Source organism: Eleutherodactylus coqui, chromosome 11 (genome assembly GCF_035609145.1).
Source record: "Eleutherodactylus coqui strain aEleCoq1 chromosome 11, aEleCoq1.hap1, whole genome shotgun sequence".
Classification (NCBI taxonomy): Eukaryota; Metazoa; Chordata; class Amphibia; order Anura; family Eleutherodactylidae; genus Eleutherodactylus; species Eleutherodactylus coqui.
This window is the reverse complement of record NC_089847.1, coordinates 85574956-85600191: the sequence shown is the minus strand read 5'-3', so window position 1 is coordinate 85600191 and position 25236 is coordinate 85574956. Positions and strand designations below refer to the sequence as shown.

The following is a 25236-nucleotide window of genomic DNA, read 5'->3' as shown; positions in this document are numbered from 1 at the left end:
GGGAGGAGGCGAGATGTGTCGGCGCTGAGCTCTGCCCCATCACGCCCCCTCTCATTGCAATGACCCAGTGGAGTGGAGACCAGAGGTGAGCCTGCGATGGGGAGGAGAGCAGAGGTAGGGAGTTTAGCAGCCACGCTGCTAAACTCCCTCCCACCTACAGCCGCTGCCATGGGCTCGCACAGGAGCCCATGCAGCGGCCGACGTATTCCAACCCAAAAGATAGTTCCAGGACTATCTTTTTAGGCCCGATGTAAAAAAGGCCTGGCGCTATATTGGCCTGGCCAGGTGCTTTTACACCTCAGGAATACGGCCATGTGATCTGATGCATTGGAATCCAATGCATCAGATCATAGCGTATCTCAGCCAGTCGTGAAAATGGCCGGCCGATATACGCTCCTGGGAAAGAGCCCTTAAAGGGGTTTTACTGGACTATAGCATAAAAGGCCTATCTTTAGGATAGACCAGTGTTAGCACAATGGAGCACTACAGGTGTTCCGAATTCAAAGGGTTAAGTATGAGCAGCTCATCGAATCATTTACAAGTCACACAGAACTTTATGTAAATCACAACTGATTCTCTTTATTTGTTAACAAGCAGAAATATTTATACGGTTTTTTTAGACAAAAACATTGGAAACGAGGCTAGAAGACACCTTTCTTATACATAACTTATTATAATTCACTTATTACCATTGGTTATTAAATCTCAGCAAGTGCCGTGACGTCAGTGTCCACGCAGAACTTGCCTCAGGTCACGTGCATCCGTGTTCTTACCAATATTCAGGGTGCTGAACCTAAATATGACAGCCAAAATTCTCTGTCAGGCAAGATGATGAAGTTATAGACATAAAAGGAAAGTAGGATATTCAATATTGTACCATTTTGTTACAATATATTGACCATTAAAAAAAACAGCACTTTTTCTTCTGGTATTTTGTGCCGGATCTGCATCGAGCCGCTCTGAATGGAGGTTCCAGCGCAGATGTGATAGTTGCCTTATAAAACATCTAACTTCTCCTATTTTCATGCTCCATATGGAAGTTCCTAATCTGCCACCTGGTGATCTTACATCATGCCTATAACCTGTATGTTACCCTCTTCAGGACTTACTGTTTAGAAGTTCATTTATAAAACATATTTAATTGAAATTATATGTATACTTCTTTATTCTACTACTAGGGGGTCCAGACAGGGTGGATTAGCTGCGGAATATCTGTGCAGACCGCCGAATGGAAATTCCGCTGCATTTGTAGTAGCGCCAAAGTGGATGAGATTTTGAAAATTTCGTCCACAAGCTGCAGAAATAATCAGCACAAAACATGTAGTGCGGAAATTGCCATGCGGTGCGGAATTCAGTTCCACAACATGTCAATTTTATCGCCTTTTCCCGATGTGGAATTCACCTCTTCTCAATGAGCGGGTGAATTGTGCATAGAAAAACGTGATAATACCCGCCTCAAAATACCCACCTAATGGTGCATGTTCGGACGCAAGCTATCCGCTGCTGATCTGCAGCATAATGCGCGCTGCGGACATTCTGCTGCAAATCAGCCCCTGTGTGGATCCAACCTTAAGGCCGGTTTAACACAAACGTATTTCAAAATACGCTCGCTCCTGTGCAACTTTGTGCAGTGAACGAGCGTCCTTTGCTTGCGTGCCTATACACAATACTGTATTTGTGCAGACATCACTGGTTCACATGTGCCAGGGAATAGCCCAGACCTGATGTAAATGGCTAGAGCAACAGTTAAAGTCTGAGAATACATTTGAAATCAGTGTCAAGAAAATAGAAAACTTTATTTGTAACACATTGAATGAGCCCCTCTCTATAGCAGCCCCTGGACTCCTCCATCTTTAGTGGCCCGTGCCCTACAAGTACCCTGGACTCCTCCGTCTGTTGCGGCCCCTGCCCTACGAGGAGCCTGGGCTCCCCCGTCTCTCTGTAGCGGGCCCCTGCCCTACCAGGAGCCTGGGCTCCCCCCTCTCTCTGTAGCGGGCCCCGCCCTACGAGGACCCGGGCTCCCCTCTCTCTGTAGCGCCCCCTGCCCTACAAAGACCCGGGCTCCCCTCTCTCTGTAGCGCCCACTGCCCTACAAAGACCCGGGCTCCCCTCTCTCTGTAGCGCCCCCTGCCCTACAAGGAGCCCCGACTCCTCTCTCAGTAGCGGCCCCCGCCCTACAAGGACCCTGTGCTCCTGCATCCAGTATGGCTGCCTCATCTGCAGCTGTGCACGGACATCCGCTCAGGAAGCCGTCCGCCCGCACTACGCAGGAACAGGAAGCTGGCGGCTCGTACGGTTGCGCAGTTCGCTTTGAGATACGAGGAACATGTCTGCCGCAGCTGTGAGCGAGGAGGAGGAGGGGAAGAAGAGGAAGGCGCACGGCATGCTCAAGCTCTACTATGGCATCAACGATGAGGGCAAGAGCAGCGAGAAGTTACTGGACCCCACGGACATCGACGGCGTGCACTTCCATCCGGAGCTCTACCTCACCAAGGTGACGTCAGCTCTGCGGGAGGGCGGCACGGACGGAGAGTGCTGTTGCCCGTAGCAACCAATCACAGCGCAGCTCTCGTTTTATTACAGAACTTCTGAAAATGAAAGCTGCGCTCTGATTGGTTGCTATGGACAGTTGTCATCAATAATCCCAATTGAGGGGAAATGTGTAAATTTTGGTGCAAATAAACAGGTATAAATGTGAATGATGTGACCACGAAGGGCAAGAAAGGGGGGGGGGGGGCATCGTCAGAGGGTCTTTTTGAACTAAACATTGATGCCCTGTCTTAAAGGGGTTGTCCCGTAGCAGCAAGTGGGTCTATACACTTCTGTATGGCCATATTAATGCACTTTGTAATGTACATTGTGCATTAATTATGAGCCATACAGAAGTTATAAAAAGTTTTTTACTTACCTGCTCCGTTGCTAGCGTCCTCGTTCCCATGGAGCCGACTAATTTTCGCCCTCCGATGGCCAAATTAGCCGCGCTTGCGCAGTCCGGGTCTTCTGCTCTCTTCAATGGAGCCGCTCGTGCAGAATGCCGGCTCCATGTAGCTCCGCCCCGTCACATGCCGATTCCAGCCAATCAGGAGGCTGGAATCGGCAATGGACCGCACAGAAGCCCTGCGGTCCACGGAGACAGAGGATCCCAGCGGCCATCTTCAGCAGGTAAGTATGAAGACGCCGGACCGCCGGGATTCAGGTAAGCGCTGAGCGGTTTGTTTTTTTAACCCCTGCATCGGGGTTGTCTCGCGCCGAACGGGGGGGGGGGGGGGGTTAAAAAAAAAACCCGTTTCGGCGCGGGACAACCCCTTTAAGGCCGGACCACATAGTGAAGGGGCGTGAGGGCTGTGGACGCCTCATCTTCACGTGTTCTAGATGTCTGACCTGTACAAGTCACAGGCGCTCATGGATGAGCCGGTCTAACAATGCTTAGTTCCAGCAAATCCCCTTCAACTCCTCAATGGCTGCTCTTATGCCGTGGATGATCCGTGGTTCAAGCCACCCATAGGGAATCATGGGCATCCCGACCTGCATTAAAGCATGCAGATTTGATTTGCGGATCTTTGGGTGTGGAAATGAAATCGCAGCATGCTCCACTTCAGTGCGGTTCCCGCACGGACGGTTTACATCAAAGTCAATGGAAGCCGTCTGATCCGTGGCCCGTCTTCAATTGACATTGAGGATGGGCCATGGATTCCGTGGGACAGCAAGAGTTTAACCCCTTACCGCTCCAGGGCGTAAGTTTACGTCCTGGCAGCCAGTTACTTCCCACAACAGGGCGTAAACTTACATCCTGGGGATGACGCAAGATCATAAGTGATCTCGCGCTGTCCCGCAGCGGCAGCCAGCCTCCCGCTGCAACAACGGGGGTGCATCGGAAATGTGCCCCCCCCCCCCCCCCCCCCCCCCCCCCCCGCTGTTAACCGCTTTCCTGCCATGATCTATGTAGATCGCGGCATGGGAAGGGATCACAGAGGGAGCGCACTCCCTCTGTGAAGTTGCTGGGCTCTCGCGATATAATCACAGAGAGCCCGGCTGGTTGCTATGGCAACAGGACGCCAGATACCTGCTTCCTATATTGCCATAGCCTGTGATCGCTGTATAAGTGATAAGGCATGGCAGGACAGAAGTTTACTGCCATGCCTTATCACAGCGATCATCAGTGCTGTGCCTTAAGTCCCCCAGAGGGACACAATCAGTCTAAAAAAAAAATGTACAAGTAAAACCCTTTTTTGTGCTTTTTGTCTTATTAGCATAAAAAAAGATAAAAAAAATTAAAATCCCACATATCTGGTATTGTCGCATACGTAACTATGTGTACAATACGTTGCACATGCTTTTGACTCCGCATGTAAAAACGCATTAAAAAAACGCTAAAAAACTGAGGCAAAATGCTAATTTTTAGCGTTTTGCCTCCCTAAAAACGCAATAAAAGTGATCAAAAAAGCCATATATGCCCCAAAATGGTACCAATAAAAACTACGGCTTGTCTCGCAAAAAGTAAGCCCTCACAGAGCTCCGTACGTAGAAAAGTTAAAAAGTTGCAGAACTTTGAATGCAGCGATTTAGAAAAAAAATTGGATTTCCAAAAAAACGGGTTTTATTGCAGAAACGTGGAAAAACCTAAAAAAAATGTAAGAATTTTGGTATCGTTGTAACCGTACCGGCCCGCAGAAAAAAGGATTATTTCATTTATGCTGCATGCTTACCGCTGTAAAAAAAAAACAAAACAAAATCTATGGCAGAATTGATGCGTTTTCTCTCACTGTTATCATAAAAAAATAGTAAAAGTTTTACAATATAGTCGATGTACCCAAAAATAGCACCATCAAAAACTAAACTTCGCCACGCAAAAAACAAGCCCCTATATGGCAGCGTCGACAGAAAAATAAAAAAGTTATGACTTTTGAAAAATGGAGATGAAAATCCGCCAAAAATCATTGCGTCCTTAACCCCAAAATAGGCCATGTAATTAAGAGGTTAAAAAAAAGTACTGCCATGTGCGCTGGCGAACCCGCACACACCTGCAGAACAGACCCGGACAGGCACGCAGGCTCGGATTCTGCTGCGGCTTCCAACCCGCCCGTGGATGTGAGGCCTTAGGCCTCATGTCCACTAGGTAATTCGGGCCCACACGGATTCTCCATGCAGAATCCTGCAGCGAGTCCCTCTATTCCTGCGGACATGAGGCCTTAAAATAGGATTTACTCACCTGTCCGGACACTACGGATGTGCCCTCCGTCGCGGCCGGATCTTCTTTCTTCAGCCTGGCGAATGTGCTCGGCACGTGGTAGCTTTTTGAACTGCTGCTCTCCCGGGCTACTGCGGCAGAGCAGAAATTCAGCTGTGGGTGCACCGCGGATCCGGACGGCTTCCATAGGCTTCAATGGAAGCCTGCGGGAGCCGTCCATGCGGGAAACTCGCAGAAAATGGAGCACGCTGCGGGCAATTTCCCGCACGTTCGATCCACGCGGCAAGGAAAAAGGACATCCGCAGGTATTTACTTACCTGCAGGTGTCCAATACATCCCTATGGGCGCGGATCACGCGTGCGGGACACCCACACGAATTTGCTAAATCCAATTACCTAGTGGACATGAAGCCTTACAGTAGTCACACTGCCTTGGGGATTTCGCTTTCCTGCCCCGTCTCTGGACGGAACCGACCAGCATCAGACAGCCCCCACTGACTACAATGGGGTCCGCCTGCTTTCCGTCCGGTTTTTGAACGGAAGAAAAAGTGCTTAATGCAGACACTCTTCTTCCGGTATTTGGAGCCGGATCGGTGACAGAACCCTCGGCGGGCGGTTCCGACGCAGATGTGAAAGCGGCCTTATTCTACCTTTTTTTGACAGAGTGTATTTGTTGTTCATATTATATTTTCCTCATTTCTATGCAGCTGAGGAAAGAAAAATCCCTGGCTGAGCTGATGGACATCGAGGCTGATATGGTTCGTCAGATACGGGCACTGGACAGTGATATGCAGACTCTGGTGTATGAGAATTACAATAAGTTCATCTCTGCGACAGGTGGGTGCTCGGAGTTAATATTGGATCACTGCGCTGCTGCAGGCAAATCTGCGATCAGATGGAACTACTTCCACAGGGCAAAGTGCTAATCAGCATTTTCTAATTCCGCAGACACCATCCGCAAGATGAAAAATGACTTTAAAAAGATGGAGGATGAGATGGATGGCCTGGCCACCAACATGGCAGTAATCACCGAGTTTAGTGCCCGCATCAGTAGTACCCTGCAGGAGAGGCATCATCATATTACAAAGCTTAGCGGTGAGTGGCAGCTCTTTCATGGTTGCATGGTTTTTATGACGGGCTCTTTAATAGGTGGCAACACACTGTTTATACCAGCTTGGTATTCTGCTGTGCTTCCAGTTTGTATGTCGGTAATATCATGTAAATGACATACATGTAGTTCTTTACCTTCTGAGGTGTTTGTACAGTCGTGTTACAATAGCTGCACATGCACTTCATACATTTGGAAAGTGTCTTGTTTGACAAGTATATTAGACAAAGGCCGCCTAAAGACGGCCAGGTCGGATCCGGCTGCGAGAATTCTCGCAGCGGGACCCGACCCGAGCGTCTGCAGAGAGCAGCACGGGCACTCTCCTCTCCCGCAGCCCCGGCTCTTTCATGTGCCGACTGCCGGGCAGCTGGCGCATGCGCAGAGCGGAGCCGGCGGGCGGTGAGTGACGTTTCTGTGCGGGGCTCGCATAGAGCATGCCGCGGTTTGTTTGCCGCACAAAATTTTGCGCGGCCAAATCGAGGCCATCTGCATAGGATTGCGTTTGTTAACACAATCCTATGACAGCTTCCAGAGGTGGAAATCCCGCCGCGGAATTTTTACCCGTCTGCAGGCGGCCAAATTGCATGTAGAATTTTCTTGGCCTTGGTGATCAGCAGTCCTTAAAGGGTTACTCCCACCCAAAATATTTATGGCATCTCCACAGGTCTGAAAGATAGGAATCCCACTTAACTTCAGAAAGGAGATACCTCATCCTGCATCGAGGTGGAAAATGAATGGCGCGGTGGCTGTACATTTGCATGGCTCTCCATTGTCTTCCGTGGAAGCTATGAAAAACACTTGTGTTGAGCAGGAGAAAATATAAAAACCTATAAGGAAATGTTTCCATCCCCTATATTTTAAGACTAATTTTAGAATAGCGCCACCTGCTGTTTCTATTCTATGTCCACCTCAGTGATTGCTCCAAGGTGGTCACACATGCTCAGTCCTGCTTCTCTCTCTGCTCCTCTGGGTATTTGGAGGGATCCCTGGTGGGGTAAGCGCCTACTTCTGAAGTTGCTGCATCTTCTCCGATGTCAGAAGAGATGCTGAGCCGGTGATAAGACAGCATTACTGCAGAGGAGCAGCGCAGAGTAGGAGCGACCACCTTGGAATATTAATTGAAGTGGCTCGGACATAGAAAGGCTCTTTAATAGAAACAGCAGGTGGTGCTATTATAAGATTAGTCCTGGGATGTCTGTAGATAGAAGCTTTTATGTATTTACAGTTTTTAAAAAATGTTTTAATTATGGGCTGGAATGAACTATTAACATTAATATTAATATTTGTATGGGACATCCCTTTTAATACATCAAAAACAATCTGCACATATAAAAGGGGTATTCTGGTAATATCAAGTTATCCCCTTTCCACAAGGGATACCTATCTCATCGGTGGGGTCTGCTTGTACTCAACTATCTCTGGTAGTCCCATTAAAATGAATGGAGCACACGCTTCTCCTCTAGTCATTTGGGAGTATACGTGATCCTAGTTCTGGCGACTGGTGGAGGTCCCAGCAATCAAACCCCCACCGATCCGATTATTTTCTATCCTGTGGGATACCTTGATACTGTTGGAATACCCTTAAACAATGGCCGTATTTGTCAATGAGATCAACTGACAGTTTAAGGGCCCTTTTACATGGAACGACTACCATTCAGGTTCTCGCGGATCTAAGCAATCTGAACAATAATCCTGCAGTGTCTGTGCTGCCAGCGACTGAATGATGAATGATAATTCCTTTGCTTATCATTTGTCTTTCAGTTTGTGCAGGGATAAAAATCAAATGACAATCAGCTCATGTAAACAGGCAGTCCATCATCTATGAACGACTGCCTGTTCACTGTGAATGGAGGCGGGTTGGCGAGCGGAAGTGATCTCCAGCCCGCTCTGCCTCCATTCACTGAGTGATCATGACTCTTGTGTGAAAGCATAGGAGCGATTATCGCTGGGATGACTGTCAGGCGCCTTTAACCCCTTCCCTCTCCATGACGCATAGGTACGTCATGGAGCGGCGGGGTATGTATGAAGAGAGGTTGTGGGGCAACCTGTCTTCATACAGTGCGGGCGTCAGCTGTTTGTTACAGCTGACACCCGCGGGCAATAGCCGCTATCGGACGTTCGGCCAATCACAGCTATTAACCATTTAAATGCCGCACGCCCCCCCCCCCCCCCCCTGCGGTGAGATCAGGGGAGCCGTGCAAGTGTCATGGCAGCTGGGGGCCTTCTGAAAGGCCCCAGGGCTGCCTTACCAGACTGCCTATCAAGCCATCCCCGTGGGGTGGCTTGAGAGACTGCCTGTTAAATGGCAGTATGACGTAATGCTATAGCATTACGGCATACTGCAGGAGCAATCGAAGCATCGCTAATTGTAGTCCCCCAGGGGGAATTTAAAGTAAAGTAAAAAAAAAAAATCAAAGTTTTTTTTTAATTGTAAAAAAAAAAAAAGTTATAAAAGTTTAAATCCCCCCCCCCCCCCTTTACGTCATACTGCAGGAGCGATTGAAGCATCGCTAGTTGTTGTCCCCCAGGGGGACTTTAAAGTAAAGTTTAACAAAAAATCTAAGTTTTTTTTTTTTTTTTTTTTTAATTGTAAAAAAAAAAAAAGTTATAAAAGTTTAAATTCCCCCCCCCCCTTTTGCCATATCTATTATTAAAAAATCAAAATCATAAAATAAAAATATGTATTTGGTATCGCCGCGTCCGTAAAAGTCCGATCTATTAAAGTAGCGCATTATTTTTCCCGCACGGTGAACGTCGTCCGAAAAAAAAATTTAAGAACGCTAGAAATGCATTTTTTTAGTTACTCTGTCTCCCAGAAAAAACGCAATAAAAAGCGATCAAAAAGTCGTGTGTATTCCACATTGGTACTATCAGAAACTACAGGACATCACACAAAAAATGAGTCCTTGCTCAACTACGTCGACAGAAAAATAAAAAAGTTATTGCGCGCACAAAATGACAGCAGAAAATAATTGAAAAAAATTTAATGTCTTTGAAAAAAAAAAAAAAGAGTAGTACAGTAAAAAAATACCCTATACAAGTTTGGTATCGTAGTAATCGTATCGACCCATAGAATAAAGTTATCATGTCGCTTTTGTTGCAGTTTGTGCGCCGTAGAAACAAGACGCACTGAAAGATGGCGAAATATTGTTTTTTTTTTCATTTCACTCCACTTTAAATTTTTTAAAAATTTTTCAGTACATTATATGGTACTTTAAATAGCACCATTGCAAAATACAACTTGTCCGGCAAAAAACAAGCCCTCATACAGCGACGTCGATGGATAAATAAAGGGGGGAGGAAAAAATGAAAATGGAAAAAGAAAAAGGGGCCGCGTCATTAAGGGGTTAAGCGCCCTACGGTCGTCCTGTGTAATAACACTGTAACTTCCGTGGGCTCAGCCCAAGTGTCCTGTTTATTTCCTCCAAGACTGGTGATGACAGAGGTGTCTGCAGCCATTTATCTCCCACCCCTCTACTCTAAAGAATTCACATTGCCATTCCACCAAACACATTAATGGGTAAATTAGGAATAGTAGCCGTCTTCTGTCTAGATCCAGCTTTACACTTGTGTTGATATTGTGGGAGTCTCATTTTGCAGTTCTCTCCCTGCTGACGCTGTGTTCTGTTTCCTCCAGGCGTCCACACTCTGCTTCGCAAATTGCAGTTCTTATTCGAACTTCCAGCTCGTCTGAAAAAATGCATTGAGCTCGGTGCTTATGTCCAGGCTGTGTCCTACCATGCCAAAGCCCGCAGTGTACTCCATCAGTACCAGCATATGCCTTCCTTCCATGGCATCCAGACTGACTGTCAGGCCATCATGGCAGGTTTGGCTGGCACACTACGCCAGAGATTCAGGTATTTGCTTTGCCTTTTGGTTGTTTCCAAAGCATTACATGTTTTGGATTAAATAACTCCTACCGGGGATCTTTAAAGGTGTCAGACTATAGATGGAAAAATTAAGAAAAACTATTGGTTGCTGATTGTTGTGACATAAAGAACTTTTTTATTGTGCAAAAACAATAAAACCTAAAAAAAAGTTTGATACCTCTTATCCCCCTGAGGTAGCGGCCATTTTTCTTTTTTTTTTCATTTTTCTGTTGTCCTCTCTGCTTTGAAAAAAATTACGACGTTATTCTTCCATTGACGTAGGTATATGAGGACTTGTTTTGTGTGGGCCGAGTTGTATTTGGGACTTTTTTTTTTGTATATAGCATGGACAGTGCAGCAAAAATGACATGTTAACGTTTTTCTGCGGGCCGGTTCCATTACGATAACAAATTCATAGAGGTTTTTTTTTCTACTTCACGAGGCCCCGAGCTAACGAGATGTATGAACAGCCACCCACAATCTTGTCACAGGCAAGCCATTCAGCTACAAAGGGAGCACCCTGCCTTCATTAGGCCATTTAAATGCCAATGTCAGAATTGACAGCAGCATCCAAACAATTAATAGCCACAATTTGAGTTCTCTCTGATCACGAATGCTGCTGCCGGGTATCGGTACACCTGCCGTGTATGGAGTCACATGTCACCAAGGGGTTATGAGTACAGATGAGCGAGCGTACTCGTTAAGGGAAATTACTCGAGTGAGTATCGCCATTTTCGAGTACATGCCTGCTTGCCGGAAAAGATTAGGGGGCCGGCGGGGGGGATTCCTAGAATGCAACAATGGAAAAAAACTGTAAATAAAATATAAAAGTTTGGTCATTAAAACCCAAAACAGGTCACTTACTAAGTGGTTAAAATGCTCTGCAGCCGTAGTTTTGTGCAGTGGTTTCAGTAGTTTGTAGTAGTTCAAGAACTTTGTGAAACTTTGAGATACTTTATTACTTGGTTTGTTCTCTAGTACTCAGTTAAATGTCATTTTAGATGTAGGCACGTCCTATAAATGGATCTCTGTGTGATCACTTTTGATGTCTTGTTTTCTTCAGGGATCCCTCCTCTTCCCCGCAGGACCTTGCTGAATGTGTGGAGCTCCTCCTGAGCTTGGAGGAACCGGCTCCTCTGCTGTGTGATGAATTCCTTGCCCATGGACGTGGACGGTTAGCCTCCCACCTCTCTGAATTAGTAGGGGCAAGTGATATTCTGGAGTTTGTTGACCGGGGGTGTGGTGGATTTATAAGTGACGCCTGTCTCCTCGCAGCATCGTACCAAAGCCTCTTCTGTAAGGAGCCGGGAAGCACAGCCCAAATGGCGGAGGAAAAGCTGACTAAGTTCTTGGATGAACTGAGCGAGGGTTACTTTGAAATTGTGGAGAAACGCCTGCGAGAAGAAAAGAACCCCGGAGACAACTCCCTATTAGTAAGAGCCTTGGATCGGTTCCACAGACGCCTGCAGGCACCCTCTAAGTTGGTACCTGGATGTAGTTTTAATAGAAGGGGCACAGAGATTGTTGTAAGGGCGGCGCAGGAACGGTTGTCTCAATATCTACAAGCCTTGAAAGACTTCTTTCAAGTTTGCATTACTGATGTCCGACAAGCCCTCGCTGCTCCAAGGGTACCTGGGAAAGAGGCTCCTGCACTGGGTGACTTACTGGCGGTGCTGTCCGGATCAGTTTTAAACCAAATTAAATCCGTTTTGGCTTCTGTGCATCTCTTCACTGCTAAGGATGTGGCTTTCTCAGACAAGCCATACTTCAAGGTGAGTGCCGGTGGAAATACATAAGTGTCCTGTTTCTCAACCTCTTATACCATCATAATACGCCTTCCTCTCATATCTTCTTTCCAGGGTGAATTCTGCAGTCAGGGTGTCCGAGAAGGACTGATTGTAGCTTTTATCAAGTCTGTGTGCCAGACAGCGCGACAGTTCTGCGATTCCCCAGGAGAGAAGGGAGCCAATACCCCACCATTGCTGCTGCTGCTTCTCTCTCGCCTGTGCTTGGACTATGAGACTTCAACCATTAGCTACATACTAACCCTAACCGATGAACAGTTTCTGGGACAGGTAAAACGAAGAAGTATCACTGCTGCTGGGTTGCTATTTGTGCTTATTTATTGCCGTATGCAATGTTTATTATATTTAACCCTTTCCACTGTCTGACGTCTTAAGACATTATGATTTAAGGCTGTACAGCTCTGATGTTGGGAAGACGTCTGTCAGGGTTCTCTTACTTTATATTGCCAGCCTCTCTGCTGTTGGAGCCTAACCAAGGTGTCACTTCATGCAGTACTGGCTTTAGCCAGCAGATGGCACCGCTGTATAACGGCAGAAAAAGAGTAACCCCCCCTAGGAAAACCAGGATACAAATTGGACCAGGGTATCGTGGTCCTAAAGGACCTGGCACGTTTTAAAGATTTTAGCCATGTATTCTTTTTTTTTTTTTTTTTCAAAACAAAATTAGTTTTGCAGATTTTCTCTTTCTGTGATATATTAGGCTATTTTTTTTATTACAATTTTTTTCCCATAATCAAGACAAGTAAATATCACCAACTTACATTACAATGCAAAAAGTTTAAAAACCATGTAACATTTACATCTCAAAAACCTGAATAGAGTTTTCTGAGATATACTTTTTAGGGAAAATGGGCTATTTTTTTAACCTTTTCCAATCCACTCTCTGATGTCTTCCTACATTCTGATTGAAGCCTGTGCAGCTCTGATGTCGGAAGACGTCCAGCAGGGTATTCTTACTGTATATTGCAGGCTTCTGTGTTGTCAGGGGCCTCTCTGGCATGTCACATACTGCAGTACTGGCTCTAGCCAGCAGATAGCACCATTGTATAATGGCAGAAAGAGAAAGCCCCCTAGGAAACCCTGAATCCAAAATTGGATTGCAAAGGGTTAATATATTTTTTCACAGAATTTCTTTTTATTAGGGGTAAAAACGAACCTTTTTTTTTTGTAGTTTATTTTTAAAATGAATATATTTACAGTAAAATAAAGTCCAGGAATGGGTTCCTCATTTTGTTTTGGACGTTTTGGCATATCATTTGTATAGTCTCTGATTACAGGGCGCATACTGCGACTGTTTAGGTTGGTGGGTCATTTTCTTTTTATAACTATATATCATTTTTATTTTATTTTTTACTTATTTTTGTAACTTTTTTTTTTATAAGACCTCTGAGGGACATTCACATTGCCTTTTATCTTTTTAATTTCACACTTTTCCAATGTAACTGAGGCATCCATAGGAGCACCAGATACAGAGGAAAACATTCCCTTGTAGTTACAGTAGTCACTAACAGAGCTGATCTGGGTCTGCTAGGACCCTGCAGCTCTGCTGTGGCAGGGGGCACCCGGTGGTCAAGTGATTGCCGGTTCAAATAGCAGAAGTGACTAATAACCAAGCACTCCACCTGCTCCTCCTACATTGTAGGAGCTTTAATCTTGCGGCATATTTTTTTTACTATTGACCGGGATTAAAGCCCAGGACCAAGCACCATAAACTTAATGTGCTTGGTCCTTAAGTGGTTAAATAATTCTATAAGTTGCTAGTATTCCTGAATATGCAGCATCCTATATTGGAAGACTCCTGTAATGGTTGTATTCTCCCCAGAGAGGTCAGTGTAGCCTGTAACTACAAGCAGTATATGCCATCAATGTGTATTTGATCTTTATTGGTCTTGACAGTCTAGATAGAAGAGACCATACTGGGCTTACTGTCTACATACAAGCACCCATAAGAAGTGTGTTTGCTATGTGTTATCAGCATATTTACTGGTGTGAAGAAGCCTTAATATCTCAATGTGTTTTCCTCTAAATGTTTCTAGACTGTGGCAGACATCAGATATGTTCTTCTTCTCATGTCTAGGACCATTCTCCAGTAACCCCGGTCAGCACTCTCTGTTCCTTGGCTCGATCCACAGCCCAGACCCTCCTCAATCAGTATGTGAAGTCTCAAGGGCTCGTCATTTCTCAGATGTTACGCAAAAGTGTTGAGACCAGAGACTGGGTGACCACCATTGAACCCCGAAATGTGCGAGCGGTCATGAAGCGAGTAGTGGAAGATATCACTGGTGTGGATGTGCAGGTGAATTTAGTAGTTTGTCTCCTTGCTAGCTGGTCTATTTGCAGAATGTATTTCCTCTCTCAGAACCATTCATACCAGAACGTTAAAAAAAACGGGGAGCAGCGCCGCACACACAGTAATGAAATATAAATGTCTAAAAGGAGAATGCACTCACCTGGTGTGGGGGGTGAACCCAAAAGGATCAAGCATCCTCGTACCAGATGCTGAGTTGGCTTAATTTAGGAGATATGTAACATTCACTGGTTTTCCCATCCAAACCCAGACATTCACATAAGGAGGCCGCTTCCCACCCATAAACCATCAGGTCTCGCTACAATTGGCATGCAAGGCGAAAGAATAATAGCACTCAGGGGACAGTCGTAAATAGAAAGGGTGAGTGAAAATGTCTATCTTACTTAGGTGATGGGGTTTGTAAACCCCCCCCCCCCCCAAGTCTACTGCACAAATGCAATGTCTTATATCTTCATATATTAGTAACCTGAATCGAAAGTTTGCTAAATGCAGTTTATTCAGCTCAAAGACGAGGCAATTCCATCCATCATGCAACGCGTTTCAGGGTCACCTGTTAAACCTTTCTCAGCTCAAGTCTGCTGCCCAAGTCCTATTTACCCAACACATTTCTAGATGACTGAATGGTAAACCCGCCTAGTTCTGCAGCAATGTCTTCCCATACCTCTGCTGCTGCAGAACCAATCAGCTTCCATGTCCCCGACTTCAAGGCAGCTATAAGGGAACAGAAGAGTGAAAGCGATTCGCATGTAGACATAGAAACCAGTATGGTGCATGAGCCCAGCTTGAGATGAGAAAACCCAACTAACATTTGTGGAAGTTCTGTGTGCTGGATTGGTTCAGTTTAAATGCCAGCCAACGACTGAACGATGAACGAGTATCATGCACTTCTCGTTCGTCGGTCAGTTTCACCCGGCATAGAAATCGTCAGCTCTTTGGCTTCTCGTTGCATTTAAACGCTCCCCCTCAATGTTTCACATAGGAATGTGAAACACTGATCAAGATGGCTACTCAATGTAGGAGGGCATACAATGTAAATGATGGAATAAAGCCTGGCATAGAATGGCAAAAGCTAAAGGGGTATGCCCATGCTATATCACTAGGAAATGCCATGATATTGTTTTTGGTGGGGGAACCAACCTCAGGGGCCTCCACCTTATTCCCTGCACAGGAAGGGTTCTGGCCATACACTGTGCAGGGAACTGCAGCCCCATTCAAATCCTAAATGTGTTGTACATCCCTGTCCAGGGGGTTGGCAGGAGTGCAGCTGTGAAGGTACAGTAATGCTGCTGCTCCTTCATTCTTGGTGCAGCTCACAGCATTTACGTCCTGACATTTAATAAGGGATTGCCAGTAGCAGTGACACACAGGGAACTCTGGGAAGAAGTCCTTGATATTCATAAGCTGCAGGCTAGCCCCAAATAATAGCCAATGACTGACAGTTGTCTATTACTCTGCATAGAGAGACTGCCTTCAATCATTGTTGGAGTTGGGTGGCCCGGGCTAGCCTGTAGTTTATGAATATCGAGGACTACTTTCTGTAGTCCTCACTGATACACAAACCTTTGTCTATTTGTTTTTCCAGGTGGGACTCTTGTATGAGGAAGGGGTTCGGAAAGCTCACAGCAGCGATTCTAGTAAACGCACCTTCTCTGTATATAGCAGCTCCCGACTACAGGGGAGATATGCTCAGAGCTACACTCCAAGGTAAGTATAATACATGTGAATGTATTATAAATACTTGCATGCAGACTATTAGCCTCTTGTACAGTTACATCCTGCAGGTTCGGGGTGTGTATGGAGGGGGATCGCGGGTTGATCCTGCTCTATACAGTGCGGACGCAAGCTGTTACTTACAGCAGACGCTCGCCCACAACAGCTCCAGTGAGTCGCACTGCTCATCGGAGCTGTTAACCCTTTAAATGCCGCAGACAATTCTGACAGCGACATTTAAATGCCCTGACGGGGATCCGGAACTGCTCCCTGCGATAAGATTGCGAATTGCCACTCATTGCATGGCAGCAAGGGACCTTCTGAAAGGCTAGAGGGCTGCCATTGTAGATTGCCTATCAATCATGCCTGTGACATGGCTTGATTGCCTGTCAAATCGTGGTATAATGTAATGCTATGGTATTACACTAGAGATGAGCGAGCGTACTCGCTAAGGCAAATTACTCGAGGGAGTGTTGCCACTTTCAAGTACATGCCCGCTCGTCCCAAAAGATTCGAGGGCCGGCGGTGTAGAGTGGGGACAAACAGGGGGGCAGATCTCTCTTTCCCCCCCCTCCCCGCTCCCCAATGCTCACCGCTCACCCCCACCGGCCCCCGAATCTTTTGGTACGAGCGGGCATGCACTTGAAAATGGCAATACTCGCTCGAGTAATTTGCCTTAGCGAGTACGCTCGCTCATCTCTATATTACATCATACTGCAGGAGCGATCAAAGCATCGCAAGTTCTTGTCCCCTCTAGAGATTAAAAAAAAAGTAAAAATTAGTTTTAAAAAGTTTAATTATTAAAAATAAAAAGTAATAACAAAAAACCTTGCTATATTTATAATAAAAAAAATCTAAATAATAAAACAAAAAAAATTTGGTATCGCTGCGTCTGAAAAAGTCCAAACTATCAAAGTAATGCATTATTTACCCCACATGATGAACGTCATTAGAAAAAAAAAATACCCAACGCCAGAATTGCGCTTTTTTGATCACTCTGTCTGCAAGAAAAAGTGATGAAAAAGTCGTATTTACTCCAAAATGGTACCAATAGAAACTATAGGACGTCCCGCAAAAAGTGAGCCCTTGCACATCTACGTCGATAGGAAAAATAAAAAAGTTATAGCTAGCAGAAGATGACGGCAGAAAATAATTTTAAAATATTAAATATCTTCGGTAAACAATAAAAGTAGTACAGCCAAAAAAAAAAAAACCTATATAATTTTTTTTTTCTTGTCCCATTTCACTCCACTTAGAATTTTTTAAACGTTTTTCGGTACATTATATAGTACCATTGACAAATACAACTCGTCCCACAAGAAACAAGCCCTCAGACCTCTACGTCAATAATTAAATAAAAGTTATGATTTTCTAAAAGGAGGAGGAAAAAAACGAAAAATTTAAAAAAAAAGGCCGTGTCCTAATGCTGTCTTTCTTGTAACAGTGCTCCTCTGGATACAAACCTTCTCAGCAACATCCAGAAGCTCTTCTCTGAGAGAATAGACATCTTCAGCACCGTCCAGTTCAACAAGGTAATATGCTTGTCCTGCTTTCTAATTCTCTGGTTTGCATTCGGTTGCCTCCTGCGGTCTCCATGGACTTACTGGGGAAGATTTACTGTTGAAAGGTTAGCAGTTTTCAAGTACAGATATGTTTTGCATCACATTTGCTATGTGTTTTAGACCCTTTCGGACACTTTTTTTTTACGATTCGTCCGACAAAGGGGCATTCCTTCGTTGAAAGGGGGCATGGGCTAAATGCATCACCAAGGTTTGGCACATTTTTTGGCATGAACTAAGCCAACTAATGGGTACCAGACAGTCTAAAGATTTGATAGATTTCTCATTCAGCAGCGTCGCAGTAATAAACCTTTTGCAATTGAAGACTGTCTAGTCCAAGTTTGCACTATCTAATTATCACTCAGTATTCGTACATCTACCCCACTGTGTTTTCTCTAGCTCTGCACCAGGTCACAAACATTGGTATGCATTGATTTTTACTATTTGCTCTTGGCTTCTGTAGAAGAAAATGGATGCATTTGTTGCCTTTTATGATGATGTTGAGGGGATTTCTAGGATGAACAAAACATGGCTGCTTTGTTCCCAAAACACTGTCCCATCTTCACAGTGAGTTTCTGGTATTGCAGCTTAGCAGTATTTATTTCAATTGAACTGAGCTGTAGTACCGGACACAAACTGGACTGGTGTGGTGCTGTTTCAGGAAGAAAGCACCCATGGTTTTCTTAATCTAGACAGCCTCTTCCAATATGAATATAAGCAGCCAATCACAGGGCTTAGCGATCGAGCACTGAGCCCTGTAATCGATTGACTGCTGAGCCTGTGACATCCTGTATACAGTCTGCTGTAGCCTGTGAACACTACATACAGGTGAGACCTGGAGCCGCCGGCGGGGGACGTGCAGGGAGAAGTGAATATAGGCTTGTTTATTCATTTTTGCCATAAGGGGACCCTTTGATCATATATCGCTTTTTAAAAGGAACCTTTCCCGTCCCCTCAGCAGCATAAAATAAGTTAGGCAGAGTCAAGTATATTGGAGAGCGTGCAGATGGAAGTCAGATTTTCGTGCTACCTGTTGACTTCAGAGGGGGACAGTGCTGGATCGAGGGAGTATAAAAAATACATCACCCAGCTCACCCACAAATCCTGTAATATCACCGTACGGTGCTGGGGAAACAGGCCAGGTTCCCTTTTAAGTCTTATATACTTTTTTATTCTTCTCTTTTTCTTATTTTTTAGTATTTCCCTCATTTGCATTGTAGTTTTTATACCAAATACTTATAATCAATTTCTGTCCTTTCAGGTTTCTATTCTTACAGGCATTATTAAGATCAGCCTTAAGACATTCCTGGAGTGTGTCCGCCTGAGAACGTTTGGCCGTTTTGGTCTCCAGCAGATCCAAGTAGATTGCCACTACCTGCAGCTCTACCTGTGGCGCTTTGTTAGTGATGAGAATCTAGTCCACTGCTTGTTGGATGAGGTTGTGGGCAGTGCCGCACATCGGTGCCTGGATCCTGCGCCCATGGAGCAGAGTGTAATCGAGGTGATCTGTGAGCGGGGCTGAAAGGACGGCACACAAATATTTCTTTTTAAGATCTGCTTACATAATGATGGAATAAATTTGGGGAATGTATAATGTATATCTTAACCTCTTAACGCCGCAGGATAGAAGTTTACGTCCTGGCTGTGGGATACTTACATTTACATCCTGTGGAGGGCATGGCATCAGAATGCAATAAAAGTGATCAAAAGAGTCGTATGTACCCCAAAGCGGTACCAATAAAAACTACAGTCCGTCACTCAAAAAATAAGCCCTGGCAGAGCTGCATCCATGGAAAAAGACAAAAAAGCTATGGGACTTTGAATGCAGTGATGTAGAAACGAAAATAATTTCCAAAAAAGTGGAAAAAACCTAAAAAAAATTACACTCATTTTGGTATCGTTCTAATCGTACCGACTCGTGATCATGTCATTTATGCTGCGCGATTAACGCTGTAAAAAAAATTGCTCAATTAATGTTTTCTTTCCTTGCTCTGAAAAAAAATTAATAAAAGTTTTACAATGCATTACATGTACTCAAAAATGGTACCAATGAAAACTACAGTCAGCCACACAAGAAACAAGCCCTCATACGGCCGTGTCGATGGGAGAAGAAAAAAGAATTATGACTTCTGAAAAGTGGAGATTTTCTGAAAAGTCTGTTTTCCTGATAGTCCAACTTTCACAACCATACGTCGTTATGGGAAAGACGATTGCCTTGTCCAGTCTGGTTTTTGTTGCAATGCTCATATCCTTACTTTTCCAGATCTTTTCCATTCCTAACATTGCATTCCTACTAAGCGTTATCCATCTCTTGATCTTGGGTCCAGATTGCCTGTTGCAATTGATTTTGGATCCAAGGAAGATGAATTCTTAAACCGTCTCGACTTCTTCATTGGTAATTTTTATGTTCCCTCTACTGTTGCCTACCATAGTCATGACTTTTGTTTTCTTGCTGTTGAGATACAGTCCCATGCGCTCGCTTTCCTTTTGCACTCGTTGGATACGGTATTCCAGGTCCCTTTCACTTTCCACAAGCAGGGTGGTGTCATCAGCATATCAGAAGTTGTTGACATTTCTGCCACCGATTCTGACTCCGATTTTCTGATTTGTCCAGATTGCATCGCCTCATGATTGTCTCTGCGTACGGATTGAAAAGGTCTGGTGATACAATGCAGCCTTGCCGTACGCCTTTCTCGCTTCTGAACCAATCCGTGTTTCCATAAACTGCCCTGACTGTTGCTTCTTGGTTGTTGAAAAGCGACCTTGCTGGTTTGCTTCTTCCAGTTTCGCGCATTGGTTGCTCCAGTAGTAGTAGTAGACGTTCCAAGTGCCGATGTTGGGAATCTTTGAGAAACACAAACGAAACCTTTCACTTGGAGCTGCATCAGCAGACCGGCATCCAAATTGCTTTATCCTGCCCACGTCATTAATGCCCAAGTTATTTGGGTTTCATCCTTGTTCTTCCCTGGTGCCTTGATTGGTGCCTTCCAGCCCAGGGGGCCCGCCTTCCAGCACCATATTTGGACTTATTTGGTTTTGATCCATAACGTATTTTGGCAGTGGTAGTAGAGTAGTTTGCCATTGCTTTCCCCACCCATTCCCATTTATCCGGGCTTGGGACTGGCATGCAGCTGTTGCCAACAACACGGCTAGGTTGATGGGTGATGTTCTGCTCTGTCATAATAACAGAATAGTGAAAATACTAGATACAGCACATCATGGATGGAAATGGTGCCCAAAGGACCGCATTGACTATATGGGGTCTATTGAAATTCTGTGATGCTGCCTGGCATACTGAACTATTTTGTCTGTGATTTTGTGCAATGAAGGAGCTAAATAAAGCCTCCAATACAGATGTGAGCAAAGGTTAAGAAATCCTTATGCAATAAGCTCCCCCTAGTGGTGGCTGCTGGTAACCAGAATTTTATGGTGTGACAAGATGCTGGGAATGTGGAATTTTGTTAGAAGAGCAAAACGCCAACCCCTATAAAAAATATATTATGTTCCCCTACTTGCCTCTATTTATATAGTGCATGCATATTATGCATAATCAACGCACATTTTTTGAAGGTTTTAAATTACACTTTTAGAACTAGTGTATATTCATGTAAGTAACATAATTCAGTTCATTCATGAATCATTTATCGCTCATTGTTTATGCTATGGAGGCATAAAAGTCATCGTTCGTCATTCGGCGATTGTTCAGTCATTCACAAACCATTTCGAGTTCATCTGTATAAGCAAATTAAGTGCTTTTGTGTATCTGGGATTAAGGCAATTGGCTTGTGATGGTTTAGAACAAACACAGCATTATTAGTGTGCATAGCTTTCTGCCCTGCTCACTCCACACCTTGTTCTGCAGGTGCCGTGAGGCCACTGGGGCATCCTCGGATTTGTGTATTCATCCACCATCAGGGCCACGGGCTCTATCTCTACATCTCCGTTTAATATAGGCAACTCAGTTAGTTCTGAAAGAGACCTAATCTAGGCATTGTCTGAGTGCAAGCTCTCATTTTTGTGAGGAAATTAGAAGCCATCGCAGGAAAGTTACTAAACGTATCATCCATCTACACTGTGTACCAGTCAGCAAGAAGCGTAGTGTAACGGGTGGGTCAGCTAGTATCAGTAACATACATTTCTAGGCTAGTTGAGTAGTTATAATGGTCACAGTGGAGTGCAAGAATGTATCAGCAGGGCACTCTATGTAGACGCTACTGACTCATTAATTGCTCCGGGTTAGCACAAACGTCCAAAACCTTCAGTGAGAGTACTAACCTCAGACATGCACTCCATCGCAGTATAGTACGGTTTACACCCTGACAGTATCCTTACAATTGGGCAAGCGATCCTCTTAGTACGACTATCTTTATTCAAATATTGCCTCACACACTAGTAGACTCTTGCTGTGTTAATATGAGAGCACCTCAGGGTTTTATAGATATATCTCCTATGTTGACTCAATATTTTTCCTGTTTCCAGACAGCATATTTATGCAAAATTGGTTCCTGATGAACTGCTTTTACAAGCGGGGAAACGCGTCAAACCTGAAAATTCTTGAACCTCTAGATTGATTGAGCCCCTTTTTCCTGTCCGGGTTCATGAAATTATGAATCCCAGACTTTTCTAGTTAAGTGGTGAAGGCATTACTGGCAAAAAACTGATCTTTGCGGCATAGCTTTTGCCATCTAACCTTATATGTGTGACCACTGTGTCAATTTTTGGGGTTGCCACTGTCCACTATATGCCCATCACTTTTGGTCTTCTGGACAGTACTCTGTCTACTGCATTCCCCCCAAATAACTGTTTGTCTGTTGTTATATGTCTGTCAGCCCTAAGCCTTGGTGTTAGATTTGGAATAATAAAGGTTATTTTAATCAGGTTACGTCTATACTATGAAGGGCTTTATTCTGGAATTGAAATTAATTGGAACAAGTCTACAGCAATGCCATTCGATAGGCCGGATCTAACAATTACTATTAAACATGCCCCATTGATTTGCACCCCTGTCTGGAGGTGATTATATCAAGAAGCATTTTGGATTATACGAAATTAAATCTAGACCCGCTTTTGTTGAAATTTAAGCAGAAGCTAGAAGTCTGGTGTAGACTCCCCCTGTCGGTGGTAGGGAGAGTTAACTTAATAAAAATTATCTGGATGCCCCAGTTACTGTACCTGTTGCATAACTCACCACAATGGATAATCCAGCATTTCTTTCACAAGGTAAATAGTCTATTTAGGGTCCTTATATGGTGGAAAAAAGTGCACGCATAAAGCTGGAGCCTCTTTGCAAGACTATGGGCTTATTCCCACGAGCATATATCGGCTGGCATTTTGCCGGCCGATATACGCTACCATCTGGGGCGTACAAGCTCCTGAACGGGCGCACAAATGTACCGTTTGTGCACCCGTTCACACGACATGGGCCCGGCGCATATATGCTGAGGTCACCATGCTGTCACTCCTTTCCCCTCCCTCCTCGCTCGCAGGCTCACCTCTGCTCTCCTCCCCACTCGTTCTTTGCAATGCTTAGCTCCGCCCCGTCCCATTGCTGGCGTTGCAAAACCCAAGTTGCTGGTCTGATACACATGATGTGGTGGCCAAAGCCAAACAGATATTGGACTGAGGTACACTGATTAAGAATATATACAGGGTTGACTTGGATTTCGCACCATTGGTATGTGTCCTTGGATATCTTCCGACAGAAGAGCAAGAACGGATTGCAATAGCAGGACTCTTATATATCGCAAGGAAACTAATTGCGCAATACTGGCTAGATGAGACACCCCACTGCACTGATAGAATTCGGAAACAAAGTCAACAGGTAACTACCCTGAGAAAAAGGGATATAAACGGAAAATAGGCCACAAATACTATAGCAGATGGTCGAAATGGCTGAGTACTCCTGGGTTATCACCGCTGAACCTGCGCCGTAGCATATCAATGGGCTAATTATTCCAGTGTTTGAGGTGAATCAGGAGTAATCGCGGATAGACTGACTTGCAGGGGAGGTCTTGAGTGTGGCAATAAATGTGATAGCGATACATGTACCAAGTATTTTCTACAAATTGCTTAATTCTTTTTCTAGATTGATATATTTGTGTTTCTTGTACCTTGTAATGTAGCTAGATAGATTGCAGTATATAATAGGTAGGTTGAGCCCAGAGATGAACAGGACTCTATTTTCACACAAAATTCGAGAAATGAAGAATTTGCTGGCCTTTTGGGAAATATGTAAGCTACAGGGGAAGAAGCAGCCTATATGAACTCTATATGTCAATATCCGGACACGATTTGAGACTAACGTATATGTTTGTATAAAAATAATTTAATAAAAACAAAAGAACTATCTTCAGTGTAAAGAAGAACAAGGAGTCCTGGAAGTGATGATATGGCCCCCACAGGGCCCTGAACTCAACTTCATTGAGTGTGTCTGGGATTACATGAAGAAACGGAAGGATTTTTAGCGCCTACATTCACAGAAGATCTGTGGTTAGTTCTCCAAGACGTTTGAAACAACCTCCCTTCTGAGTTCCTTCAAAAACTGTGAGCGAATGCACATAGAAGAACTGATGCTGTTTTGAAGACAAAAGGTGGTCACACCAAATACACTGCCCAACGATGAATTTGTTTCAAGCTCAAAATTAGCGTATTCTTATGTATTTCCATCTGCTGAAATCAAAAATTACCATAAAAAGACAGATTATCTCTTGCTTTGGAGATACAGTGACATGTAATTTTTTAGAGTTTACATTTTTATTTTGTGGGAATCTTTTTTGGGGGGAGTTGTCACACCTCTCAACTGACATAACACAATGTTCTCCATATGTTTGTAGGTTACAAACATAATAAATGTTGCTATGACTGAGTTTTATATTGTTTCTGTTTTTCTTTTATTCAGAATTTCTGGTTTTGGAGTGTAAAATTTGCTATATCAAAATGCCACGAAAATGCGTAAATTTAGTGAATAATCTTTGTTACATTTGTGGTAAAATAACATTTTCATCACAGAAACTCAATCTGACGCCTCTTGTGAAGACTGCCTGTCAGCATTATTTTGGTTGAAGGTAGGGGACCAGGATAAGTCATGGGCTCCACATATATGTTGCAACTCTTGTTCAGTTAAACTACGAGAAAGTTTTTAATTTTTCAGCCAATCTATGGCTTTTGCTGTTCCTATGGTTTGGCAGGAGCCTACAAACCATACAGATGACTGCTCTTTCTGCTTGACTCCGCCTATAAAGGCAGAATTGTCAATGAAGATGCCAAGAACAGTTCAATACCCGAATCTTCCATCTGCTATTCGACCTATTCCACATTTAGATAGTTTACCAGTTCCTACTCCACCCCAATATTATGAGCTTGAAGTAGAAAGTGTGGAACAAGAAGACCCCAACAGGCCTTCCACATCCCATGACCCTGACTTTGAGGTAAAAGATGATACACTGCACAGATGGAGTCAAGCGGAATTCAGTGATTTCATTCGAGACCTTGACTTGTCAAAAGAGAAGGCGAAACTTCTAGGGTCAAGACTAGAGCAATGGAATCTTCTCCAACAGGATGTCAGGGTCTCGCAGTACATTCAATGTCATAGGCATCTGCTTCCTTTTTTGAGAAGAAAAACAATTTGGTTGTTTGCTGCGACATTAATGGCTTGATGAAATGTTTGAATTTGAACCATGATCCAACTGAA

At 44.3% G+C, this 25236-nt stretch overlaps 1 protein-coding gene across 1 annotated transcript; it reads left to right on the top strand.

The window, feature by feature from the left end:
• Positions 1 to 2279: 2279 nt before the first annotated feature.
• VPS51 (VPS51 subunit of GARP complex) lies at positions 2280 to 24412 on the top strand. Its single transcript, XM_066582918.1, has 10 exons — positions 2280 to 2494; positions 5895 to 6024; positions 6136 to 6282; positions 9933 to 10152; positions 11228 to 11936; positions 12024 to 12239; positions 14047 to 14265; positions 15860 to 15981; positions 17432 to 17519; positions 18808 to 24412. The coding sequence occupies exons 1-10, from the start codon at positions 2327 to 2329 to the stop codon at positions 19066 to 19068; spliced, it is 2280 nt and encodes a 759-aa protein (XP_066439015.1). The 5' UTR covers positions 2280 to 2326; the 3' UTR covers positions 19069 to 24412.
• Positions 24413 to 25236: the final 824 nt, after the last annotated feature.

Excerpts from the sequence above, each read along its gene's own strand:
- VPS51 (XM_066582918.1), top strand. The coding sequence starts at position 2,327 with ATGTCTGCCGCAGCTGTGAGCGAGGAGGAGGAGGGGAAGAAGAGGAAG. Across the intron at positions 2,495-5,894 it reads CGGAGCTCTACCTCACCAAG|CTGAGGAAAGAAAAATCCCT; the intron begins GTGACGTCAGCT and ends ATTTCTATGCAG. Across the intron at positions 12,240-14,046 it reads ATGAACAGTTTCTGGGACAG|GACCATTCTCCAGTAACCCC; the intron begins GTAAAACGAAGA and ends TCTCATGTCTAG.